General features: G+C 45.1%; 3 protein-coding genes and 1 long non-coding RNA gene across 8 annotated transcripts in view; 2 read left to right on the top strand and 2 right to left on the bottom strand.

The window, feature by feature from the left end:
• Nucleotides 1–6375: 6375 nt before the first annotated feature.
• Nucleotides 6376–13415, top strand: cnga3a (cyclic nucleotide gated channel subunit alpha 3a). The gene is made up of 9 exons (XM_076045610.1): nt 6376–6738; nt 8320–8448; nt 8544–8633; nt 9475–9600; nt 9805–9864; nt 10913–11098; nt 11204–11305; nt 11392–11498; nt 11600–13415. Exons 2-9 carry the CDS (start codon nt 8345–8347, stop codon nt 12994–12996), a joined length of 2172 nt encoding a protein of 723 aa, XP_075901725.1. The 5' UTR covers nt 6376–6738; nt 8320–8344; the 3' UTR covers nt 12997–13415.
• A 1060-nt stretch (nt 13416–14475) lies between these two features.
• ube3a (ubiquitin protein ligase E3A) lies at nt 14476–20854 on the bottom strand. Of its 4 annotated transcripts, none has more exons than XM_076045606.1 (11): nt 20716–20854; nt 19850–19895; nt 18907–19217; nt 17609–18819; nt 17378–17522; nt 16760–16965; nt 16482–16646; nt 15973–16128; nt 15787–15860; nt 15337–15496; nt 14476–15194 (listed from the first exon to the last, which is right to left on the bottom strand). In XM_076045606.1, coding segments are annotated over exons 2-11 (2625 nt in total). In that variant the 5' UTR covers nt 19852–19895; nt 20716–20854; the 3' UTR covers nt 14476–14999. The 4 variants fall into 4 exon arrangements, with proteins under 4 accessions (XP_075901721.1, XP_075901723.1, XP_075901724.1 ...); XM_076045608.1 differs by having other exon boundaries at nt 15337–15480; XM_076045609.1 differs by having other exon boundaries at nt 18907–19021.
• Nucleotides 19836–24473, top strand: LOC142900968 (uncharacterized). The gene is made up of 2 exons (XR_012928951.1): nt 19836–19907; nt 20725–24473. It is a non-coding gene; the product is annotated as an uncharacterized LOC142900968 (long non-coding RNA).
• atp10a (ATPase phospholipid transporting 10A) overlaps nt 22854–26026 on the bottom strand; it is a 29573-nt gene continuing 26400 nt past the window's right edge. For both annotated transcript variants that reach the window (XM_076045603.1, XM_076045605.1), the window contains one exon: nt 22854–25433. In XM_076045603.1, coding sequence (XP_075901718.1) covers nt 24917–25433 — 517 coding nt within the window. In that variant the 3' untranslated portion in view covers nt 22854–24916. The remainder of the gene's footprint in view (nt 25434–26026) is intronic.

The raw sequence follows: 26026 nt of genomic DNA, 5'->3' as shown, positions 1-26026 counted from the left end.
GGAAGGTGCGGTGCTTCACGCCAAGTCTCAAACGGGCATACGTACATTTCTGGTCCGTTGGTGATACTCACTGGTGATGTCAGGAAAGGTTTTCTGAAGCGGAATCAAATAAGCTATGATGAACAATTACCACATCCACGTATCTGCAATTAGACTGATGGATATAAAAGCATGCACAGAGGTAAAGAAAATGTCGCCAACAATGGCAGCATTGGCACTATTGGAGGACGTGGCTCATGGAGCAATCCGAAGTTAACGAACAATCAAAAGATCAAAGACCGTCAGGATCTACTGGCCTACTACTGGATGACGATTTGCTCCTTAGGGCGGTTCTCTTAGAACTGTGCGTCGACCTGCAGCCCGTATTAGGGCACAACACCAAAAGGACACACGCGTTACCTGTACCCAAACATGTGCTGACCACATTGAGGTTCCTGGCAGTCCGACCTGCGATCGGGGCTAACCCAGTTCACCCTGAGCCGAACCATGCGAGCTGTGTGGGACGGAATCATCCACACGCCAGGTATATAAAAAAAAACGCAACTTGCAGGGAGAGTGGGATTTCCAAATGTAATCGTAGCTATTGACTGCACACACATTGCAATAAAGGCGCCATCAAACGATGAATATGTTTACGCTACCGTAGGCATTTTCATTCCATCAATACACTGATCATCTGTGATGCGCGCTTATGCAGCTGCTTAACACTGTGGGGACGCGGCCTGGTTCAACGCATGATTCATTCATTTTGGCCAACAGCATAGTGGACATTTTTAAAGCCCTAGATTTTCTTTCTGTTAAGTAGCCCCAAGTACGTCAATAAAATATGTGCGTAATGTTCACATCGTGGCCCTTGTACTGCGTAATGGAAGCAAAAAATATTTTTGCATGTCGTGTTGACCCTAATCGACCTCAGGTGACCGTGGCTACCCTTTGAGGATGTGGCTGATCACACTGCTTAATGACCCACAGACTGACCGAGAGCGACGATACAACAAAGCCCATTCATTGACTCGGTCAGTCGTGCTCAAGGGACGGTGGCGCTGCAAAAGTGTGTTGCATTGTGATGGCCACAATGTGGCACACCAGCATGGTTCCACTGCCAGAGCAGCACATCCCCCAAACCACAGAACCCGAAGCTGGCCCCATCCATGCCATTCCTGCCCGGGAGGCCATTCAAGCGCGGCAAAAGGTTATTTCAATAATGTGAAAAGGCAAGGACACATGATTCACCTTTCCATTTTTTTTTTTATCGTTTCATTGATTGAAACTTCTGTTAGACTGTCCATGCGCTCGTTCACTCCGTGCATTTCATCTACTATGGCCTCCTGTGACACCAGCACAGCAAAAGTGAGGACTCGGAAGTCACCTCACCAGCATCCAGTGGCAGGGACACGCTGGAAGAGGAGGAGGTCTCCAGAACCCCTGAGGAATTACATGCATGCGCAGAAAGAATACATTGAACAGTAGTAAAATTAACAAACGTATCAGTCAAGATCTTTAACCATGCCCAACAGTTTATCGGTCATTTATTGTTTTAACCATTCAATCAATGCAATTGCAAATGAAACAAATTTTCACCTTGAGGGTGGTCTGAGTTGCCCACGTGTGCTGCTATCACCCCAGAAATGGCAGACCTTCCAATGAGGGATGCCACCCTCTCCTCAAATGAGGTGAGTCTCCCCTCTCCTCTTCCTCCTCTCGTTTGGGCCACGCTTTTGCGGTGGGCAGCGGCCCTTCGCTTCACGTCCATTTTCACGTTCAACCACTTTATTCTTATTCCTCGGGTTGTCCAAGCCTCCAATCCAGCGGCGTTGGCCGTCCAACACGCACTCTTTCACTCGGACCATTTTCTTTTATTGGTCACCCCGGATGACAGGCAACCAAATAAAAATGTTTTTCGTTGTTGAACGACACATACGTTTTTTTTGTATATGAGGCCTGAGGTGACTTCAGCAGCCAGGTGGAGAATGAGATGAAGTGATTTATCTAGGGAGAGTGGCGTTTGAGCCCGTCTGAGAAAGGGTTGCTTCCAAACATGTGACTGCCTGCCTGTTCCATGGAGTTCAGTCCTCTTCCTCTTTAAAAACACGCCTTGGCTGTGCCACCTCCAGTTCACTCCTGTTATTTGTTTTTTCTTAATCCCAATCCAGGTTTCTTATCCTTCTTTTCCTTGTCTCACTTCTCACTTTCCTTTGGTTCTGCTTCAGCTCCTTTGTCCTTTTGTTTGAAGTTCCCTCTCTTTTTCAGCTCTGGTGTCTGATTTCTAATCTTCCCTCCTTCCATCCTCCTCATCCTCCTCCTCCTTGTGTGATGTCACTTCCCATTTACAACATTTCCTGTATCCTGCTTTGCTACAGCTAGTTGGCTATTCACTGAGTTTGAGTCAAACAAGTAAAAAAAAACAAAAAAAAAACAACCAGCTGAGCAGCACTGATTTACGACTCTGTGTCAGGGTCAGTCAGAAACAAGCCAAGTCTAAAATACTGTGTGATCCGGTAAAGTTGTAATTGAACCCACATCGCCCTGAGAATGGTTGCAGGTGTTGAAAGAGCGCAAGCACTTAGAATTACACCCACACAGTCATCAGCTTCCAAAAAAATGTAGCAGCAGTCTGCAGGAGTCGACGACTGGCAGCTACTCTGAGCACACCGAGCAATCAGGACCTGCAAAATGACATTGAGCTCACTGACAGGTTCTCCTCCTGCTAAAAGACAGTTCCACCAGTTGGTAACATTGATGGCAGAATTGTGTCAGGTAGCCACTTCAATTTTCCAGATTCTGGCCAGAGAAAGACTTGATCTTTTTTTTTTTTTAGACGAAAAAGCAGGATTGTTTTTGTTATTTTTTATTTTATTTTTATTTTTTTAAATATCTGATCCTACTCATCATTTAATGATGAGTGCATAAAGTGTGAAACATTGCAGAGAAATCGCCTCCTTTTCTAAATGAAATATAAGTAGTAACCACTTTTTCCACCAGAGGGCGCGCAGTACTCAGATGAGTTGCAGCGTTATTTCATGTATTATAATTATTATTTATTAGTTGATTTGTTTGTAAATTTATCGTAATGCAGACATTTTCTTATTATAGATTGTTATACAGACTGCAAAAAAACAACAAAAACAAGCACTTTTTTGAAAGTATTTGGTTGCACTTTGGAATGTAGAAAAACAAGGATGTTGAAATAGCACCAATTTTGTAAATGCCTCAAGCAGTTTCCTGCAAGCTGGGGTTTCAGATTTCAGTCGAACAAAACATCTTGTCATCGCATGAATTTCTAATCTGCAGTGTGAGCCTGAGGTTTTATTAGTGCAGCCAACTCAAGAGTCACACGTCTCCTTTGAGCTGAAATGAGTCTGGCGGCCGTGCCTTATTCTCTGTGTGATGATGAAATCATCTTTATTCCGTGACATTGGATGCGAAGCGGCTCCTCAGATGTGCTTGCGCTGCAGCCATCAGCTGAAGAGGCGCCGGAGCCGCTCGGAGGCCTCTTCAGCTGATTAGCTGCCTCCTGCTCATCAGAGGATCACTTGTTGTACCTTGTTGTTGCTTCAGAGCTGAGCTGAGAGGACAATTTATCATCCTGCCGGCCAAACACTCACACGGGGGTGATGAAGCGTCCTCAAGGGCAAACGCTCGCTGTGGCCGTCGGAGACGACAGGCCGGATGTAAAGGAAAGCTGCAGCAGTCTGAGACAAAACATTGTTTTTTTCATAATCCTGAGATGAAATGACAGCGTTACTGGTCTGAAAAAGACAACATTCATCACCTATTTAGATATGCATATTTGCAGCATTTAATGCGATCTTTAAATTATAGGCCTGGGTGTGAGACAGCTCAAAATTAAGTAGAAACTAGTAACTTGATACTAAAATAAAATATTTATGGGCTAAAGATTTAGCATAACAGCGTACAGACGACAATCAAAAACAAGATGTTCACATTAAATTGACAGTTGTATTATTTACAAATGATGTACATACATACATAATGTTCACATAAATGTTTTATTGCACCTTGATAAAGTGATAAAGTGTAAGTGTCTGAGAAGATGAGAAAGATTGTTTTACTGAGTGCAGAGGAATGACCTGCGGCAGTTCCTTCTTGCACTGAGGGCTGCAGCAGTCTTGAGCTGAAGGAGCTGCTCAGGCTCTCCACAGTGCGGTGCAGGGGGTGGGAAGTGTTGTCCATGATGGATGTCAGCTTGGCCAAAATCCTTCTGTCCGCCACCTCTTGGATGGAGTCCAGTGGACAGTCCAGGACAGAGCTGGCTCTCCTCACCAGTTTGTCCAGTTTCCTCCTGTCCCTGTCTGTGACTCCACTCCCCCAGCACACAATGGCGCAGCACACTGCAGAGGCCACCACAGTGTCATAGAAAGTACGGAAAATGACCTCAGGTAGGATGTGGTAGCAGGTGGTGGCAGGTGGAGACGACTCTGGCCCTTCTTGTAGATCGCTGTGGAGTTTGAGGACCAGTCCAGTTTATTGTTCATGTGAACACCCAGGTACTTGAAAGAGTCCACTATCTCAATGTCCGAGCTTTGCATGGATGTTCATGGTCATGTGAGTTTGGGTGGTTCGGTGGAAATCAACGACAAGCTCCTTTGTCTTATTTGCGTTGAGCAGCAGGTGGTTCTCCTCAACACCAGTCCATAAATTCCAAGACGACCCCTCTGTACTCCTGCTCGTCCCCCTCTGATATGCAGCCGACAATGGCTGAGTCGTTGGAGAACTTCTGCAGGTGGGACAGGTTGGAGTTGTATCTTCTTCGTTATTTCTCTGGACTATAAACTGATGTATTGAAAGTTCTTCAGCAAAGCCGGTTTTCACAGATCTTAATAACACCAAGGCAATTATTTTTAGTTGGTCAGAATATGACTGGACCTACCAGCATTCTTTGAGGATTTGGAGGCGGGGAGCTACGGCCAGGGTTTGGTTTTCACCTGAACAGGAAGTTACTACCAGACTGTAAAAGATGGTTTTAAAGAGTCCATGTTTATTGATGTGAGCTCTTGTAATGTATTGATGTATTTACTGCTTAGTGGTCGTCACCTATGCTCAAGGAGACGCTCATCTCTGCAGCCGGACATCGAGGGCAGTCATCATCATCATCATCATCATCATCATCATCATCAGCTCTGATTCAGCTCATTGTCGGAGGGCTGCTGTTTGCAGATGAAGTGTCTGCGCCTCGGACGCGCGAGACAATAGTTGCACTGTGTCAGAGGGAAAAGCCAGGCTTATGGATGCAGTAATTACCATTTGCCTCCTGGCAGAGACGCAAAGAGGCTTTTCAATAGATCTGCGCGCACCTGGAGGCGGTGCTGAAGAGGTTTGCGGGAGGGCGCAGAGTGATTGGAGAGTCATTCTGTTTACCTCAGCCGTAGCAGCAGCAGCAGCAGCAGCAGCAGCAGCAGCTGGCTGAAACAAAGCACGGCTCAAGTGGTAAGAAATAAATTAGTAAAACATGGTGATTCTGATTGTTAAAGCCATTACTAATTTATTTTATTCTGATTAAAAAAGTGGTAAAAGAAAGAATGAGAGATTTCTCTCTCTAGGCATTTGTATTAAAATATTTATTGAGTTCCATGTGGTTTTTATGAGCTGAGACAGCTTGAACCGGTCTGGCTATTTTGGAAATTCTGAAAAAAAAAAAAAAGTGATGCGTCTTGCATTGACCACAACCATGAGGGGGCATTAGGTGGCTGAAATAGGTTCTCAAGTCTAAGCTGGGATTAGTAGTGCAGCTCCGTACACTGCCAGGGGATTTCTCTTTTAACCTTATGCCTTGAGGCAGGTTTTCGTGGCCTGGGTGGGTGGAGCCAAACGAGGGCCGCTGGGCTGAATCGATGACTGGAGAAACTGTTGGACGGGTGGATGAGAGTCCACCTGAGCAAAACCACGGCAGTTACAATGACCAAATGTTTTGTTTAGACGCCTCCAGCCTCTCGGGGTCAGACAAGAGTTGACACTTGGACCAACAGTGAATCTGCAGAGAGAAAATACATCAATAGAATATTGCCGACTACCATTGATATTTTGACAAACTATACTATTGACATTATTTGTCATCGAAGAATAAACATTCTTTTTCTTTCTTTGTCCACTTTGTTGTTGTTGCGGCGCACAAGACTTCACAGAGTAATAATCACAACTGAATCACAACTGTCAGTAATCATTTCTATTAAAGTCTTATCTGATTTTTGGTTGCATTTCAGTAGAACATTGTGACTATGATGTGCTTACGCTATTAATATACGTGGCTGTTACATAACGTCATAGAAAAGGAGGCAACATCTTTCTTGTGTAAATGAACAATGAATAATGTTAATGCTTGTTATTTAATGATTGAAAGACGTTCTTGCCTTTTTTAAAGCTGGTATGATAGAAAACGTGTGTGTGTGTGTGTGTGTGTGTGTGTGCTCGTGCTCTGATGGCAGCTACGTGCTCAGGTCTCCCTCTCCTCCCCCTCTCCCCTCCCTCACTGCCTCCTCCTCCCCTCACCCTCCTCCTGCACCTGTCTGCTGTGACTGAGCCTCTGCTGCCAATCATGGAGATGTTCTGTCCGTGCTGCTGCTGCTGACGCTCCTGCGCTCTGAGCAAATATACCAGGAAAATATTTCATCCCGGGGAGGAAATTCATGCCATTTCTGATTACTGAAGATGGACCTGGACGAGGGCACTCAGAGCAGAAGTGCTTGTTTGTTGAACTCGGTGTGAGGAAGATTCAAACAGGTGAGCTGGCCATGCCTTCTTTCTCTCTCTCTCTCTCTCCACTGTTCGGTAATGTAGAAAGATTTTATTGAAACTATTCTGATGTACTGGTAGTGAATGCTGGTAATTTCTCTACTACAACACCTTGACTTGTAGAAAGACTGTTTTAAAAACTGCACAAAAATAAAAGCTGCTAGCTGACTTAATTATAGGACTCTGGCCTTAAGTCTCGCATAAGAGTGGATCAGGTAGTCAGAAAAGGGCTGTATTATGATAAAAATAGCATTTAGCACTTACTTGAATCAGTTGCAATGCAGAAGACTTGTTGTGCCCGTGCAGCGGCCGCAATGGGCTGCTTCACAGGACAAACGAGCCAAAGAGTCTTTAAAATCTGATTTATCAAGTCACATTTTAAATAGCTGAGCGTGATAACATAGCGTGAATGTCGTGGTTCACCGGGAATCTGTGAAACATCAGGGAGGGAATTCAGTGGGACCGACGGGAGATATTATGGGTGGGGACGTCTGGCTGAAAACTACACCTCAAGCCTCTTAGTGAGTCTTGACACCCGGGTGAAGCCGAGCAACTAATCCCTGGCAACAAAGGCAATAATCCCCTAACCTCTGATTTTGATGATTTCTTTTAAATTGAACGCTGTTATGAAACTGAAGCGTTTGTTGTTCTCAAGAGCCTGGACTGCTGAAGAAAAAAAAAATGCTCAGAAGTGTCTTTGGTGCAGTTTTCAGGCTTTCAATGTGGAAATAAGAAGCTCACTGGTGACTATGACAACTCAACCAAGTAGTCCAACCTCAGAATAAAGAAAATTGGTGACTATTTTATTCAGCTGCATCGTCTCCACCTGTCATCCACGTCCACACCGATTGCACTTGTGACTTAAGTCACTGGGGGCCGATAAACTCTGTGGTATTAGCGCTAATCTATATGGCTGCACGTGTTACAATCATGGGTGCTGCCCAGAGGGATAAGTGAGTCATTATTTACCATTGGGTAACAGGAAAACAACAGCATATGTTTTATGTGTAAGAAAATAACAAAATCACTGTCCATTTAAAAAAAAAAAAAAAAAAAATCTGAATTAAAAAATGGCTCTAAAAATGGCCAAACACATCCTGACAGATGAGAATGTAGACCTTGTCCCTGCTTCTGCAGCCACTACAGCAACGCATGACTGACCGGGCTATTTTTTCCACGCTCGTACCCAGAACCTGGACAGGAGTTCACAGTTATAGATGGTTGCGTCTGTTCTTTAAGCGGTGCCTTAATTGACTTAACCTTACGACATAAACGCCTGAAGATAGCAGCAATAGTCCGTCTCGCTGTAAGCCATAGCTTAGTTATTTAAAAAGGCAGCTGATCGTTAACAGGCAGCGGCCACTGATCCTGTTTAGTGTTAAGGACGTAATGAGGCAGGTATTTTTAGGCGCTGGCCGCTCTCAGACGGAGTGAAAAGTGGCCTTCAGTAAACAATCAGCAAACAAATGAACCACGTTTTTGCAGGAGGCTTTGGTGGAAAGGTATTGGTGACATTGTGCAAGACAAGCAGCCTGTTCCCATCCCTGTATGTGTATGTGTATGACCCAGGTCCCGCACAGCTGGACGGGACAACATGGCAAAAATCTACAGCGAAAAAGCCTTTTTGAACAGGCATCAACGGTCGTCCAGCAAGACGCCCGACGAGGAGCTGGCTGTCATCGAGAATGGCGACAGCAGGTTGGCCGCTCAATCCAAACACAGCTGAATCGCCACCAGGTTTTATTTCCTCTGGTGGGGAGAACCTGGTACACTGTGTCACATCTGTCTTTCAGGGCTCACTCTCTTTGTGAGGAGATGTCGGACCGGACGTTGTCTTCAGCTTCCCAAAGAAACTCGTTCAGAGGAGCGGGGGGCGTGGCCAGGTAGAGCATTTGTTAGCAGTGGGACATACTCATAATGTTAGCCCTTCTTATACCCTACACTAATAATTAGTTGGACTAAGTCCCCATAGACCCCTGATGTGAATACTGAAGTGTTCCCTTTAATTTTTAAACAAATGATAGAACACTGGTTACCAACACTGATTGATCTGAGGGCCAACAAAATAACCAAACACAGCAGCCAGACCCCTGAGACTTCAACTGAAAATGTAATCTCACTTATCCATCTTGCCAAGCTCCGACAGAACCTGTCTTCAGTCGATTTCAGCGTTATTTAGTTGTGATGAAACCAGGAAGCCACTGCTGCAGGGTATGTTTGAAAGTGCCAGGGGAAGACAAAGAACAAAGAAGAAGAACAAAAAAACACCAGTGGTTGATAGAGGTCACCTTCCAATTATTTTTATTGGCAAGTTTTAATTCCCTTTCCAGAGGCTTTCCATAGCATCTTTACTAGATGGATGGAGCTTAATCTAAAGGATTTCAAACAGTTTCAATCTTGTCTTTTGCGTTCGCAAAAATGTCACACAAGCCTTCACACAAATCACCAAAGGTTCAGTCCACTTCTTTAAATTATGTTTATTGCCCATGAGATTCATTCTTGGACCCCATGAGATACCCCAAGACCTGTGTTGGGACCCAGTCGTTTCTCTCTCTGCCCTAAACTCTGACTACCATTAGCATCTGTCTGTATGCAGAAGTAGCAGAACTAGGAGTTAGTTCCTAGACTAGATTGATGTCACCCTGTTCTGTCTCTGCCTCCTGCTAACCCTTCCAGGGTCTCTTACTTCTTCTTCATGCTGTGGAACTGGGCATCTCACCGAAGGAGCCCAGTAACAGAGAGACACGACTCTTTCCTGGAGCGCTTTAGAGACCCTGACCTGAAGGAAATCAACAGTCGAGAGATCAACGCTCAGGCTGCGGGCCACGGCGATGCCGTCCGCGAGAGAAAGTGAGTAAATGGGTTACGGGTGACTTCAGGTTTCACTTTTCCCAAACTGATGAAAAAATCTGAGCTCAAACAAATGGATGAAGACACTGGAACTCAATTTTTGCAGCAAGATTAGGGCCAGAACTACGCGCTCTTTGAAGGACGAGGAGCCTTATTGCCAAGATCACTGAGCAAAGAAATCTTGTCCTTTGTGTCTCTCACAAGTCATTGCAGCAAGTGGCCACTTGCTACTTACAACATGAACAACTGCAACAACACAGACGAGTAAGTTCGAGCGCAAACGCTGCTTGAAAGTAGAGTAGAAAGTAAAATCAGAACTAGCAGAGGACATTGTGTGTATTTCCCAGATGTACCCAGCAGAAAAAAGAAGTAGAAGAAACATAGACATGTGTGTGTCGTCTTGCCTCTCCCCACCCAATCCTTATATGTTTGTTGGCATTAGGGTTTTTTTGGTGCAAGTGGTCAAAAGGAATTAACATGTATGTCTGATAGCCTGGCGCAGCCAATCTCATTTTTTCAGCTTGCAAACGTCTTTGCTGCAGAAATGAGTCTAGTACCAGTTCCCTAAAACTGCTCCAGCCAATCGTGGTCTTTGACCTAGCATGCCAACTGCAGGTCTGGCCACTTGAAGGCTGGCTGTTTGCTCTAGGGTGACAGATGGCGTATGTCGTGTGATAGGTTGAATGTTGAACATAGACACCTTTGGCACTTACCCAGCTATGAAAAAAGACTGAAGACTAATTGTTAATATTTGAATATTTGATTGTGAGTAAAGCCACTTCTGGTTATCTTCTGGCTGCCAGTAAGGTACAGAACTGCTATCGGGGAAATTTTGGGGAGGCAGGCAAACCAGTGCGTCCAAGGACAAAGACAACCCATGCTTGTACAGGAACAGTAAAAGTAGGTGTCATGCAGATGTTAACGTTTTCATTGTCACGCACCTGAAGATCAGAATGTGAAATGCCAGCTTGCGCTGGGTAATCACAGTATGGCACAGCGATTTGGCGGACCCTGGTGGTACAGTGTGGTAAAAGTGAGAGCAGAGGGAGCTTACCAAGGGGACACACATTACACCCCTGATGCAGAATCTCTAACTCTCAGTGTCCCTGAGCCGAGCTATGTGCACTGGAACAGGCTTAAAAGATTCTACAAGCTATTCTGCCATCTGTTGGACAATGCAGTACATGCACCAAAACTGCCAACTAAGCAGTGAATCCCAAACCCTGGCTAGAACCCTCTCATGTAGACCCTGACAGATCACTTCCTTGTCCTGTAACACCAAACGTAAAATAACAAGACCTGTGATCCGTAGCAAAAAGGAGGAAATTAAAAAAGATGAGAAAAAGGAGGAGAAAAAGGACGAGAAGAAAGACGAGGGCAAGAAGGAAGAGGAGAAGAAGGATGAGAAGAAAGATGAGAAAAAGGATGAGAAAAAAGATGAAAAGAAAGATGATAAGAAGGATGATAAGAAAGATGATAAGAAGAAGGAGGAGCCGCCGTGAGTAGCTACACACTGGATCCAGTTTGACCAAACATCTCGAGACAGTACAAAAACTCTTGCATTACGATGCAGAAAGCTGAAGTATAATATATTATATTTTAGGAAAGAAATCTGGATTATGGATCCAGCCGCCGATCAGTACTACAGGTGGCTGACCATCATCGCAGGCCCAGTGTTTTATAACCTGATGATGATCGTAACAAGGTACCACCCACATCAAACTTTCTGCTGAAACATGTCACAGAGAAATGTCTTCAAATTTTTAAAAACATTCCACTTTTGTCTTTCAGAGCCTGTTTCAATGAACTGCAGAACAAATACACAAAGCTCTGGTTAGTCCTGGACTACACCGTGGATGCGATTTACTACGCAGACTCATTCGTGAGATCGAGAACAGGTCAGGGTTTTGCCTTGAGAAAACAAATTTGATATTCACACGCCAGTTTGTGTCCTTTGTGAGTTCTCAATTTGGTACTCAATGAATGGTTTGCTCTCTAGGTTATCTGGAACAAGGCCTGTTGGTAAAAGATTCAAAGAAGCTGAGAGATAAATACAAAACAACGTCCCAGTTCAAGTACGACATGATCTCCATGATACCCACCGACCTGCTCTTCCTAAAGTATGGCTACAACAACCCTGAGTTCAGGTTTAACCGCCTCTGCAAAATCTCCAGGCTGTTTGAGTTCTTTGAGCGAACCGAGACCAGAACCAGTTTCCCCAACATATTTCGTATCGGCAACCTTGTACTGTACATTCTCATCATTATCCACTGGAACGCTTGCCTGTTCTTTGCTCTTTCGAAAACCATCGGTTTTGGATCCGACACATGGGTATATCCCAACATCAGCCACCCGGAACACGGCAGACTGGCCAGAAAGTACATCTACTCTCTTTACTGGTCCACACTAACCCTCACCACCATCGGAGAGACACCGCCACCAGTCAGGGATATCGAATATGTCTTTGTCATTTCGGATTTCCTCACCGGTGTGCTGATCTTCGCTAGTATCGTCGGTAACGTGGGTGCCATGATCTCCAACATGAATGCCTCTCGCGCCGAGTTCCAGGCCAAGATTGACTCCATCAAGCAATACATGCAGTTCCGTAAGGTCTCCAAAGATCTGGAGGCTAGGGTCATCAAGTGGTTCGATTACCTGTGGACCGAGAAGAAGACCTGCGATGAGAAGGAAGTGCTGAAAAACCTGCCAGACAAGCTCAAGGCCGAGATTGCCGTCAACGTCCATTTGGACACGCTGAAAAAGGTACGCATCTTCCAAGACTGTGAGGCCGGCCTGCTGATTGAGTTGGTGCTGAAGCTGGAGCCGCAGGTGTTCAGCCCCGGAGACTACATCTGTCGGAAGGGCGACATTGGCCGGGAGATGTATATCATCAAGGAGGGTAAGCTGGCTGTGGTGGCTGATGACGGAGTCACTCAGTTCGTGGTGCTCAGCGACGGCGCTTATTTCGGGGAGATCAGTATCTTGGGTATCAAGGGCAGCAAAGCAGGAAACAGGAGAACAGCCAACATCAGGAGTGTGGGCTACTCCGACCTGTTCGCCCTGTCCAAAGATGACTTGATGGAAGCTCTGACAGAGTACCCGGATGCTAAAAAGGCTCTGGAAGAGAAGGGGAAGGCCATCCTGATGAAGGACAACCTGATCGACGAGTCGGTCGCCAACGCCGGCGCCGACCCCAAAGACTTGGAGGAGAAGATTGTCAAGCTGCAGAGCAACATGGACGAGATGCAGACCAGGTTTGCCAAGCTGATGGCGGAGGTGACCTCCAGCCACACCAGGATGAAGCACAGGGTCACGCAGATGGAGGAACAGGTGAAATCTGTGCGGCCGGAGGACCTGGCCGAAGTGGTAGCCGACAAAGACAATAAAGTGTCGTAAGGGAGGGTGCGTGAGGGAACTGGAGGACGTTTCCGTTTATCACAGTTGTGAGACTTTCCAAAGGCTCACGTTTGTATCAATTTATACAACTGTTCATGTGTCAAATTGCATACGCTCCACGCAGCAAACACACGTTTTTGTGTCTGTATGCTGTGTTTGAAAGCCAGTTTCATATTGTCATAATCGAGACGCAACTGTGTACGTGAATGAAAAAATAAAATTAGAATTAGAGGGAGCAACGACTTCCTCCAGTGTCGTTCCTCCTGAAACGTGCGGATTTATTTGTATATAAGAACCAAAAGAAAAACCGTGAACTACAATACACTGTAAGAAAGTTTTAATATCTTCTTGATGAAGTGTGTGAATGTATATAATAAATCCAAATGCAGTTCTGTTCATAAATTAATTGTCGACATACTCCATCAGCTGTGAATTGCCATGTTGTGTGTACATAAACATTAAAGTGTTCATATAACCAAAACATTGACAGCAGTGTGTTACTTTACATGAGGGTTTCTCTGTCCTGTGACAGTCGTGATTTTTACTTTTGCTGACCACTTGGGGGCAACCAAAACATGACGACCACACAACCCCAAACAAAGCGCTACATATCTCAGATCACGTTATTATTTAAGTAAAAAAAAAAAAAAAAGAGGTTTATCACAGACAAAAGTCACAGTGAGTATAACTGGAATCCTGGGAAAAACTTGATGAGATACTGGACAACATTTCCCTGTATGGTATTTTTCAACAGCCAAACTTAAATGAGGCACATGCAAAAAACATACTGTATGTTTGGCATTACAAATTGACACTTCAAAAGACTAGGCAACACAACGCTGTTGTTTAACACATTGTTAGAAATGTCCTTATTTATTTAATAAATACAATAATGTCTCTCTACCAGCATGAATGCATATGTTAATGACAATTTATTTTGTGTGTGTTTGAAATATTATTTCTTCACATTATCTGCACATTCTTGGCACCTGAGATATTTTAGCTCCAAAAACAAAAAAAACTTTTCTTTTTAAAACAGCAGCGTGACACATTTGGCAACAGGTCCGAGAGATGTGCAGTCAGAAACGGTACACAGCTCACAAACCAGAGAAACATAACACACACCTCTGCACTTTTTTTTTTTTTTTTTTTTTTTTTTCTTAAAGAACATGCAAGTTATCGGTACTACGCCGTCGGTTCAGTTTCCCAACACACTGTGTTATCTCTCTTCTATAAAATACAACAGGCACAATTTTAATAAAAATTGTTGAAATAACCGTTGGTTTGAGTGCTCAGGAGAAACAAAGTTATGCTTTTCACACACCTTATTTGCTGGACACCAGGATTATTCAAATCTCAAAAGAGATTTTAACAACACTTGTTGTTTAAGTTGACGGAGCAAGAATCAAGAAAAGGCCAAAAAATTTGTGATGGAAGTAAACAAAAGGTGGGTTCCAGACATTTGGATTTCTTCCTAAAAAAAAAAAGGTCTTGTAAGCATTTCTGTGCTTATTTGCGTTCATGGAAGGTGAAACATAGAGGTGCGTGTGTGCACGCCCGCACAGCTCAATGACATTTTAAATAGAGATAAGTACGTTTCAAGCTGATTTAGTGCCTTATTACAAAGGTGTAATTATATAAGAGAGTTCAAACCTGAAGGCGGCAGTGCCACACAGTGAATCTCTTTGTCTGCCTCACTGAACTACTGCGACAAGCATAAGTAGCACCGGTACGCTGAGTCCAGAGAAGAAACTCAAATCAAAAAAATACACACAAACGCATAGGAAAACCCAAGTCAATAAATAATACATTGCGTGTGCTGTCACATATAAGTGCACTTTCACAGCTAAGGAAATCAAATATTGTGCATGTGGAAAATGTAACACAAGAAGAAGAAAAAAAGAGTAGTGGAAGGCGTGTTCGACTCTTTGTTTGGTGTTCTGGGCTGGCGAGGCACTGGGTTTCACTGCAGCATTTGGCTTTTTTTTTTTTTTTTAAGTACATTAACACTGTTTTTTGTTGTGCAACTCCCTTCTTTTTTGTTTTCCGTTTTGATAAAAATTGAGTTCATCACACTTCACAGCATACCGAATCCTTTGGCGTGAGTGATGGCCTTCAGCAGTCGCTCCTTCAGTTTCTCCTTGGACGAGTACTCTGGCAGCAGCAGCGTGTTGAAGCAGGTGTGCGACGTCGGCAGCCTGAAAGGAACCATTGACACAAAGCGTGACTGGAAACCTTCACCTGAGACAACAAGCCTCAGATCAGCTCAGGTTGGCCGAGAGAGACTTCAGGGAAGATGCAGTAAAAGATCATTTTGCCTGTTTCATGGCTGTTTGGTACCTGTCCGAGTCGGAGCCGTTCTTGATGATAATCATGTTGAGCTGTTTGAGTCCGCCGATCGGCGCCCTGTCTGTGCCGGTGGTGAACTGGAGGAACAGCCTCTTCTGATCCTCCCCAAATGAGTGAATGGTTTCCCAGAAATCCCTGCGAACCAAACGTACTACATGGGTCGTTTCCCAGAGTCCACTTAATTTATCTCACACGTCCGTCGAGCAAAGAGCCAGCAGGAGATGTTTGGAAAAGGGAGGAACCTCTGAAAACTTGAGGTGATTGGACAAACCTTTTGTCAATTATTTTTTTCATTGTCAACTAATTGAGGCCTCCTATTGGTGTATGACTTAAAAGTGCATCATTGCTAGACCTGCTCTGTGAGTTGAGAGAAAAAAAAAGAAGCTTCCAGTCAACAATTTGACCTCGACTTCTATTTAGTGATTTCACCAGTGTGCTTACTTGATGATCTGACTGTCTTTGCTGTAGCCTCCGTCATAGACCGCCGCCTTCTCCAGTGCCTCGAAGTCCAGTTTCTGTAAAAACAAATAAATCAATACAAGATAATAAAATGCAGTAAATGAAAAGGAGGCATTTCAACAAGTGGATAAAACACTAAAGAAGCCTCGTTGCTATTTGTCTCCTCACCCTGTTGCCACAGATGAGCAGCTCCACCTCCTCGGGCCGGTACAGGTACATGAGTGGCGACTGCTTCGTAACCATTTGGAAACCTTTTCTGAAGGCTCTGAATTGTGTCTCTATGCTCCGGTTCAGGATGTAGTCGGTGTACATGTTCACAAACTCCTGAGAATTGCAGAGAAACAACAAAAATAACCAGTTGGGAAAAGGAAAAAATGTTGTGTTTTATGTCTTGTAACTACCGAGAGCACTGGACGGAGCAAAGCTACAGCTTTGTAGTTCTACTGCAGCTCTATAAAAAAAGTAAAAGCCATGCATTTGGTCTCTGTAAATGACACACACAGGGCCTTGTGGAGTAAGAAACTGGACTGGGAGGATGGAACATTTTCACAATCACCAGGATTCATTTCACATAGGCCCGGAAAGCAGAAACAGAACATGATAAAACGTCTGTCCGTCTGCCATTGTCAGTAACAGCTCCAGGTTCCTCAGGCCGTGCTTGACACCAGAGGTCTCACCTGTCTGTTCTCCTCGGTGACAGGGATCTGCTCTCCGTCCTCCTTTAAATCAAACAAGACAACACTTCCAAACATGTCGGTGTGTGAGATCTGGAAGGTGAGAGACATGTCCTCCTCCACGTTGCCCGTGTAGTCCAGGAGCTCTTTAAGACTCTGGTAGAGGACCTGCAGGAAAAGAAGCATTAAAAAGTTTGTTGCTGAGACCACATAAAGAACACTGGTGGAGGATTCTTAATAATTTCACTGATTAATCATTCAAGCGTCACCCATCACTGTACCGGATGGGAGTCCTCAAGGTCAGCGAAGGTTCCTCTCTTGCCCATCAGTTTGCGGTAGACCACCATTGGGAAGTGCACGTCCAGGATGCAGTAGTTGTAGATGGCCAGGCCCAGGATGAGCCCCACCAGGTTGTACTGGGCGTCGTTTTCCAGGGAGGACGAGTTGAACCAGAAGAGTTTCGTCTCGTCGTCGTAGGTGAACATTCCTGGAAGGGAACCGATACAAAAAAAAAAATTCAAATTCACTATGTTAGAGTCCGTGTCACGAGACGCATCCAGAACCCATCATCTGCTTATTCTACTTGCTTCACTTCTAGTAGGTTAGCGCTAAGATACCCAGTTGTAGATGTCACAAACGCCACCAACGCCACCTCTGGAAGGTCCCACAAAGCAGCAGTTAAAACTAAAAACCCAGCACTTTACCACAAGGATGTAAACAGAGGGCTAAGAACGTTGTTTTCTGGAGATCTGGAGACGTTTTTGAGGCCTCTAGTCCTGTGTGTCAGAGCCTATGTTGAAACACGTAATAAAAAACACAGGAACCTGGCTATGAAGAAAAAAAAAGGCAGTTTTGATGGTACAATAATTCTGTATAATTTGGTGGACGTGTAGGCTGACCGATGTCAGGGTTGAAAATCTCCTCCAACACCAGCTGGAAGAACTCCTTGGACACTCCTCCCTCATCCACACCTTCCTCCCCTTCGAATTCAACAAAGAGCTGCTTCTTCAGGCTGGACGGGTTCTCCATGGAGATCATTTCCAGCTGCAAAAGGACAGGGGGCAGAGGGGTCAGAAGGCTGGTCTGAGGCAGCACTCACTCATCCCTCACGGTGCAGCGGTGCCACTCACCCGGACCAGGGCGTCGTCCATGATGTGGTCCCTGCGGACCTTGAGGCGGAGGAACGGCTCCGACTGCTGGTCGTGCACCATGTTGTAGAGGGCGGTGAGGCGGCGCTCGCCGTACATCCTGATGCGGTTGTCGTAGTACAGCCCCTGGCTCTTGGTGAACACGCTGAGGATGAACGGGCAGCTCTGGAAGGAGAACTTGGTCTCGCCGTCCACCTTGAAGAAGGTGAAGTCCTTGTCCATCTCCAGCACCTCGTTCAGAGACTCGTTGACGAAGTCCTCGAAGGGCAGCAGCGGCTTGACGGAGTCGATCGGCCGGACGCCCAGCGCCCTCTCCAGGTGGTCCACACGGGGGCCCTTCCTGTAGAGTTGCTCCTCGCCCAGCAGCTCGTGCAGACTCAGCTCCTCGGTCTCGCCGTCGTCCTCGTCGGCGTCGTTGTGGCCCACGTCCACGTCGCCGCCCAGGATGCAGGCGTAGAAGACCACCTTCAGGCACTGCGTGGCCGCCACCACCGTCTGGTCGTCGTTCACCAGGTTGCTGCCACCGTACTCGTTGCTGACCACCGTGAAGGTGATGAGCTGCTGGAAGGTCTCCATCAGGCGCCTGAGGTGGGCGGGGCTGAAGGCGGACCAAACCCGGGCCAGCCTGGCCAGGGCGCCCACCGGCAGCTGGGTCATGGCCTTGCAAAACTGCGGCAGCGCCACCTCCAGGTACTCGGGGCTGTGCAGGTTGCAGTTCTCCATCACGATGGCAAAGATGTTCAGGTAGTCCGGGTTGCTCTCATACGCGTCCAGGTACTCCAGGTCCAGCTCCACGTTGGGAGTGAGGTAGATCAGCGCGTTGACGAGCGCCGCCTCCACCTGCGGGACGGCCAGGAGTTTCCTGTAGACCCTCCTCACAGAGCAGATGTCCACTGAGACGTCCGCTGTTTCACCACCGGCTGCAGAAGAAGAAGAAGTAGGAGAAGAAGAAGAAGAAGAATCGGCAGCGGCAGCCTCGGAGCTTCGCTTGCGCTCCTCGCCGCAACTGTCCGTGTTCGGAGACGGCTCCCGGTCTCCTGTAGCGACGGCCTCATCCTTCCTGAAACTCTTCATCAAGGCCTCAGCGCTGGAGAAGAGCCTGCCGATGACGCGCACCAAGGCCGAGTAGTCGCCCTTCTCCTCGCAGGAGCTCAGGATCATGCAGACGGCGTTCTCTGTGAGGTGGTGGAGATCTGGCCAGAACCCAGAGGAGAAGATCGATTCAGAAAAAAAGAAGCTCAATGAGCCCGAACTACACGACAGAGAGAATTTCACTCTACCTGAGAAGTCCTCTTTGAGGGGAAAGAGCTCGGCGCTGCTCATCTCGCGCTCCACGAAGGAGTTCTCGCTGCCGCTGGTCTCTGAGAGCTCTGGGGCCACCGCCTCGGGTTCCCTCTTGCCGGGGTGGAGATTGCAGAGCTTGGCGTTAATCTTAAAAAGCTCGAGTGCCCTGGCGGCCGCCAGGTTGCTATCCAGCGGTTGGAAAGCGCGGCACGATGCGCAAAACTCATTGGTGCAGGCGCCATTTCCACAGCCATCCGTTAACTGGCGGAAGTAGCGCTCGATTAGATGCTTGGCTGCCGCTCTTTTCCTAAATAACACAGTCATCACAGAAGTTATGAAACACAAGCATGGACCCATTGTTTTATTATTACTATGATATTGTTTGATTTTATTTTTTTATTAGTGTATATTCTCGAGAGCCACTATTGTACTTTAACGACTTCATTATTCTCTTTGATGGTTTTTGGGTGTGTGTAGAATATTGAGAGGTGCTACTGCACATAAATAAACTTTATGATATTCTTTGGAGCAGCTCAGGAAGTAGAACCATTGTTTGCTCGCCAACCCCCTGCAGACTGTGTGGACTTGTCCTTGAAAAACCTTCAGTGAAAACCTTACATGCACTTCAAAACCTTTAAGTGTGTGGAAGAACACACACACACACACACACACACGCCGCTCATTTTTGTTAAGCTCCTTCAGTATTTAAAGGTGCAGAAGCCATTCAGCATGTTTTGCAATACAAACATATAACAAGGGGAATTTTTCTGGACAGAATTACAAGTAACTTTCAAGCATTATTTTTTTTTTTAAAGGTTGACATGTAATGAATGAACTAGAGGTGCAAGCCATACATTAGAGACGTGAGTTTTACTAATTGCACGTTGTTTTTTTTAGTTTGGTTATGGCACAACAGTTCTTCCAAACATAGGGACTCACATTCAGCTAGATTCTGGTTTCCTCCTGGAAGTCCAATTGCAGTTACCTGAAAGAGAGGGTGTGGTGTGATGTAAAATCAATGAGAAAAAAAGAAGACGACATAGGAACACGTTTTTAGAGACCTTAAAGCCAGGTTGCAAAATACAGCTACTTTTTGGATTTAAAAAAAAAAGAAGACTTTTGCATTTATTTATTTATTTATTTTTTTTTAATGTTGCTGGACTGCGGAGCATCACTAGATAAGAAATTAGTCTTGATGGTAGGTGACAATAATTTTGTTATTTATTTGAATTTTTGTTTATACTATGTATCATAATTGATAAAAGCCTCTAACTTATTTTTATTATTTACACGTTCTGGCTTGACTGGGTCACTGATATTAATTATTACTTCAGCCAACGTAAAATGATAAATTCCTGGCTTGTATCTCTGTCCAGCAGCGAACCAACACCCGCTCGGATTTGTTTTTGAGTATCTGGGTCACATGACACGGCATTTAGTGGAAAGAAGCGAAGAAGTGGAAAGAGACAATTTTCAAAATAAAATGCCGACAAAAAGCGGAGGTGACAGCAAAACCACACAGTGAGGTGAAGCTCTGTCACTGCTAGAGGACAAGAGAAGCGGCGTCGAGGTGACAACACCACACCATCCTCAGCACCATGACTAGTCAGCATGATGGTGCAGAAAGTTGAAGGCTGACTATTTTTACCGGTTAGCTGGAGCAACTTTTAGTGCCACTGGCTAGCTAGCTAGCTAGCTGACGCTCAGTTTGTGTCGCGGGATAACGGAAGCGGAAACCAAACAACGGATTTCTTAAAGCGTGACGACATGCCGAAGGGCCTGTCTTTATTTTATTATGTTACCACTAACCTTAGTAATTTTTTTTTTCAATGGGACACGGCCCCAGTCCTTCGGACGGTGACGGTGCACAAACCAAACGGACTTCTGTCAGGGCGACACCTGTTCTTTCATAAACAACATTCGGTCCGAGTCGCGTCGTTTTGGACACCTTCAGGAGACGCGCGGGAGAAACCTGGGTCGACTTGTTTTCTGTTTAAGTGCGTGATGTCTGTCAGCGAGAAGTGTCTTGCAACTGTCTTCTTGTAAACAAGAGCGCATCGTACGTATCCCGGCATGCAGCGCGGAGCTGTCGCGCATCGTCACGAACCCCCCCTCTTTCCCCACCGTCGGCGATCCGCAAAATGAGAACGCAAGAAATATCTTGTATTCAAAAGGTTTTTGTTTTCTCGCGGACAATCACATTATCTCCCCTTAAACTTCGTTGTTTTCTCCAGTTCGATTTTGTGAAAGTGTGTGATAAAGCGCCAAAATTCAAACCTAATTCATTCCGGTGATTGTGTTTGATAATCAGTTTACTTCCCTAGAAAACCCAAACACATACAATAACACAATAACCTCTCGTTTTAATCAGTTACACTAAATTAATGTGAAAACAACTTTTGAGTTCTCTCTCTGTTGCAACTTATATCTGTAATACCGGTCACTGACACTAGGTGTCCCTGTGAGCACACGTCACCACCAAAGACTGGTCAGAGACGGTGGATCATTAGGTAAAGAACCGCAGCTTTCCACAGTGCACCTTCAGAGGGACCAGTCTGGATGTGCCGAACTGGGACCAGGATGCCCGAGTTGATGATAGATGATGATCGAGTGATAAAACAAGTTCAACCCCATAGCGGAGAGCTGTGTGAGAAAGACAAAGCAGTCAAAACACTCCAAAAATAGAGCACAGCTGAGCTAATGTTGATGTTGACTGATGTCTTTGTTCTCCTCACTCAAATTCCTGAGTCATAACTCATACATAAATACAGAAAATCCAAGCAGCAAACAAAACAACCACAAAGCAAAGCTGCAATATTAACCAAACACCAAAATAAATCTGTTTTCGCACTGGCATCCTTTAGATCAACCCACAGTTGAACTCCAGGGACAGGCCACATAAATCTGGCAAGGTCCAATTGCCATGTGAACCAACCCTGATATGAATAAAGTTGTTTGTGTCAGGACAAAACCCTCATACGGGAGATGTGTCGTCTTGAGTGTATCAACATGCAAACGTTGTTGTCCCTCCACTTTCAAACTGTTTGCTTTGCAGAAAGTGGCACACCCAAACAACACAGACCACAGTGACCAGCAGCAGCAGCACCAGGAACGACCTGCACAGTTGTATGTAGTACAGCACGCTTCCCTTCTCTGCATGTGTGTTTCCGGTTTGGACCCCGGGAGTCATGGAAACGCGCTGCCCTGCCAGTGAAGTCTGCACGTGGACCTGAGCGTAAACAAACGTGTGTTAACACAATTGATAGTGGCTGGGCACTGACACAATGCACTCATTGCAGTCATTTTACATAACATCTGGCGTGCAACCACGTTCAAAACTTCAAGTGTGAGAACACTCGTGACAAACAGGCCTTTTCACTGAGAACAGAAAAGTAACACTTCAAACACCAAGGCCACACACACACACACACACACACACACACACACACACAGAGAAAGAAGACAAAAGACACATCACTCACACTTCAGGCTTTCAAAGAGTAAGGAGGCAGAGGAGCCGTCATTATCTCCACGGCCGGACCAGGAAGCTGTTCCTGCAAAGTGCTGTAGCAGTCAGTTTGGTTCTGCTGCAGAATCAGCAGAGCTGCACTCGCCCCCCTTTTAAGACACACTAATAAAGTTCAGTCCCTAGCAAAACAACTGCACGAGTGGTGGAAGAAGTGAAGAGGCCCTGCATCCATCTGGAGTGATCTCATCACGAGCGGACAGATTAAAAAAAAAAAAAAAAGGTTAAAAAAAAGATTTTAAAAAATGTAATACCAAATATTTTTAGTTTTCAGTAGGCCAAAATGTGTATCCATGAAGTTGTCAACAACACCAGAGAGAAAGAAAAACTAGGCCCCACTCCTACTTGAAGTATTTCTACTTAAACATTCTGGGACAGTTACCAGAAATCATCTTCTTGGAGGAAACAAATAAGTAGTAAAGTATAAATACTTTATTGTTGTTGTTGTTTTTTATCATCATTTTAACTTTTGTTCACAATATAGCAACGGTGCCCAGAAACAATAAAAAAAACAAAAAAACTTTGAGAATTAGAAATAGCTTTTGCAGCTGTTGCAGGTTGGAGCTCCTCAGTGTTTTCCAGCCTGCTTCAACCTGACGTTTTGACAGAAGCCTCCAACTCAATTCTGTGCAGAAGAAAAACCATGACGCTGAACTCGGTGACTCCGCAGTCAAGAGGTGCAACCTGCAGCCTCCTCTGCAACCAGCATAATAATGATATGTCAACAGACGGAAATTAAACAGAGCTCAGATATGTCTGAGACCATGAAATGTTGCAGCTCAACAGTCCACCAGAACAGGCAGAAGCTGCGGAAAAAGACCGAACACAAAACAGAAAGTGCCAAAACAAAAACAGCCTCGTGAAGGTATGACAGCAACTGAAAAATGATGCCCCCTAGGGGTACAAAGAAGCACCATCGGCTTGTAATCCTGCATCGTAAGCAAATCGTTTTCAATTCCAGTGTTAAGGCACGAGGTGCTGCTCAAAATACTGACACGAGAGAGATCTTTGGTAAATGAGACTGCGACAACGCAGCTTTGATAACAGTCAATAAAGGTGCTGATTCTGTGAGCCCCAAACATCCTTTCCAACTCTTGACGTTCATTTGGCAGAATGAGGGAAACATCCAGAAAAATAGTTGCAACGGGAACACACTGCGGATATTTTGACGGAAACAAATGCTCTCAAAGTGCAAATTTTAAGCTGCATTTTTTTTTTTTTTTTTTTTTTAGCATTTTGGCACAGAAATGTTTTTTTGTAATACGAAGCTATGGATTTGGGAATGGTAAATTTGGCACGGCAAAAAACAGAAGAACAAAAAAACAAAAAAACAAAAAAACAAAAAAACAAAAAAAAGTTTAAAACAAACCAAAAGGACCTTTGAGTGACTCCTGAACGTGATGCTAGCTTGCTGTTAGCTTTTAGCATAGTGCGAAAAGAAACTAAGATTTAAAAAAAAAAAAAAAAAAAAAAAAAAATCTGAACAACCAAATATTTTATGTAGATTTGACAGCACTCTGACTTTGGGCTGAATGTGAACAGTAAAAGCTTAATTAGCTTAGCTTAGCCTAGCACACAAAACAGCTAGACCGTCTTTTCCTGAAAATGGGAGAAGATTTGGCCCCAAACAGTCATTTTGAATGAATAATAGTTCTTAAAACTAACGTATATTAATCGTCTTCTTAACATTTCCTCCTATCCAACACACAGAAGTGTAAACGGTGTCCATCTCCGCATAAAACCTTTTGTATGGAAACAAACATAAAAAAAAAATATTTCCCAAAGTATTCCACTTGAGACACTCAGGCCGACTTTGCTGTATGAAGACATAATAAAACATTAAAAAAATTGGCCTTTTTTTTTGGCAAAAACATAAACATTCTAGTAATTATTTGGTGGAATGTAGAGATGGAACAGCCATAAACGTACGCGTCAGCCACTCTGAAACACAAACATGAAGTCAATGCCACTATTCTGGACGTCCAGGTCCATCTAGACTTTGAGAGTCTGTGTTGAAGACTACTTCTTTGGTTTGTTTACACATAAAAAGCATAAAACTCTGAGGAATGTGATTTAAGGCCTCAGTGGCTTCTGATCCAAGACAGGCATAGCTTTGAAAAACACAAGCTTAATCATTTTCCGGGCAGCGATACCTGGTGGTGGAATCTCTCTGCTCTGCTTTTCATTACATCCAGAACCTGAACAGGTATTTGGATGTAATTGAAGATATATATTTATATATAAAACTCCCCAAGTTACAAAAAATCTAAAGATGCTCCAGTTTCTTCGATATAAAAAAAAATCTTCAGCTTTAAAAGATCTAAAATATAAAGTACCTATTTGTATATTATATAAAAGAATCTCCTTGAAAAATACAATAAAGTTAGATCAAAAACCATAAACAACGACGACAACAACAACAACAACAAAACTAATTGTGCAAATTGGAGTTTGGGCGACAAACTTAAGACTGTGAGATATCACAAGGTTGTGTGCAGCAAATGCTGGGCCTCCTGCTCTGTCCTGTGTGGTGGCGGCGATGGCTGCACGGGCAGGCCACGCCCCCGTCTGTCCATTGAGCTGCGAGTGTATTTGACCGACTGTGAGTCCCCGTCGGGGAGCAGCTCCAGCTGCACGCCGTCCGCCGGGGCCAGCAGCGGCGTGGAGGTGACCCAGCCGGGCGGCCCGAGGTTGGGGTCCTCGGGGCCTCCGCCGGCGTCTTTGGTGTAGGGGAGAGTGTCCGTGGCATGCGCCTGTCTGTCCGTCTGCTGGACGGGCAGCTGCGACTCGCTGGAGTTGTGGAAGCCGCTCGGGTCTTTGTCGTTGGGCTTGGCCGGCGGCAGGAAGTGAGGCCTGGGGCCGAGCGGCGGCGACCCCGGCTTCACCCGGCCCAGCGTCAGGATGTTCCTGCGGACCTCGGCGGGGATTTTATCCAACTGCCTCCCGACTTGGACCGGGCTGGGGAACAGCGTGCTCTGACACGCCCTGTAGAAATATCTGGGAGGCGAGAGAGAGACGGTCAGACACGAAGAGACCAACACCAGAGACTCTGCAGGCGTCTGCTGCAGTGATGAAAAACTGCCCCAGTAAAGTAGCTATTGGCCGTCCTATAACTCGCTAAACTACATAATTTGCGTTGTTGGACATGTGCACGTCATTGTACTGGACACTGTAGGGCTGAATGAGAGACGTTGTGGGAGATAAATAAATATGCTGAATATGTTTAGAACTGCAACTTGCATCCGAGATAAAAGAGACACTCTGGTTTGGTATTTATGAATCTTACTTTATAGGAGCCGACAACAAGTGAAAGCAAAAATACCATATGACCATAACCATAACATTTGATTCCAAAACCAGTCTACATTCACATTTTTTGTCGTTTTTTTTTGTTTTTTTTTGGCTTTGCACAAGCGCAATCCATTTCCAGACTGGACACGGGGATATAAACATCTGCTCTGACTAGCTTGGAGGGAAGGGCTGCTGCGGGAGGACTGCCTCTGGGTGGAGTGTAGGGGGGCTGAGCAGCACGATTTATTTTATTTTATGTTATTTATTTTATTTTGTTTGAAGAGGACAATGCACATTGA

This window comes from Nelusetta ayraudi, unplaced genomic scaffold, assembly GCF_046127955.1.
Source record: "Nelusetta ayraudi isolate G7.1 ecotype Tasmania unplaced genomic scaffold, CSIRO-AGI_Nayr_v1 ptg000084l, whole genome shotgun sequence".
NCBI classification, from domain to species: Eukaryota; Metazoa; Chordata; class Actinopteri; order Tetraodontiformes; family Monacanthidae; genus Nelusetta; species Nelusetta ayraudi.
This window is presented reverse-complemented; position numbering and strand designations above follow the sequence as displayed.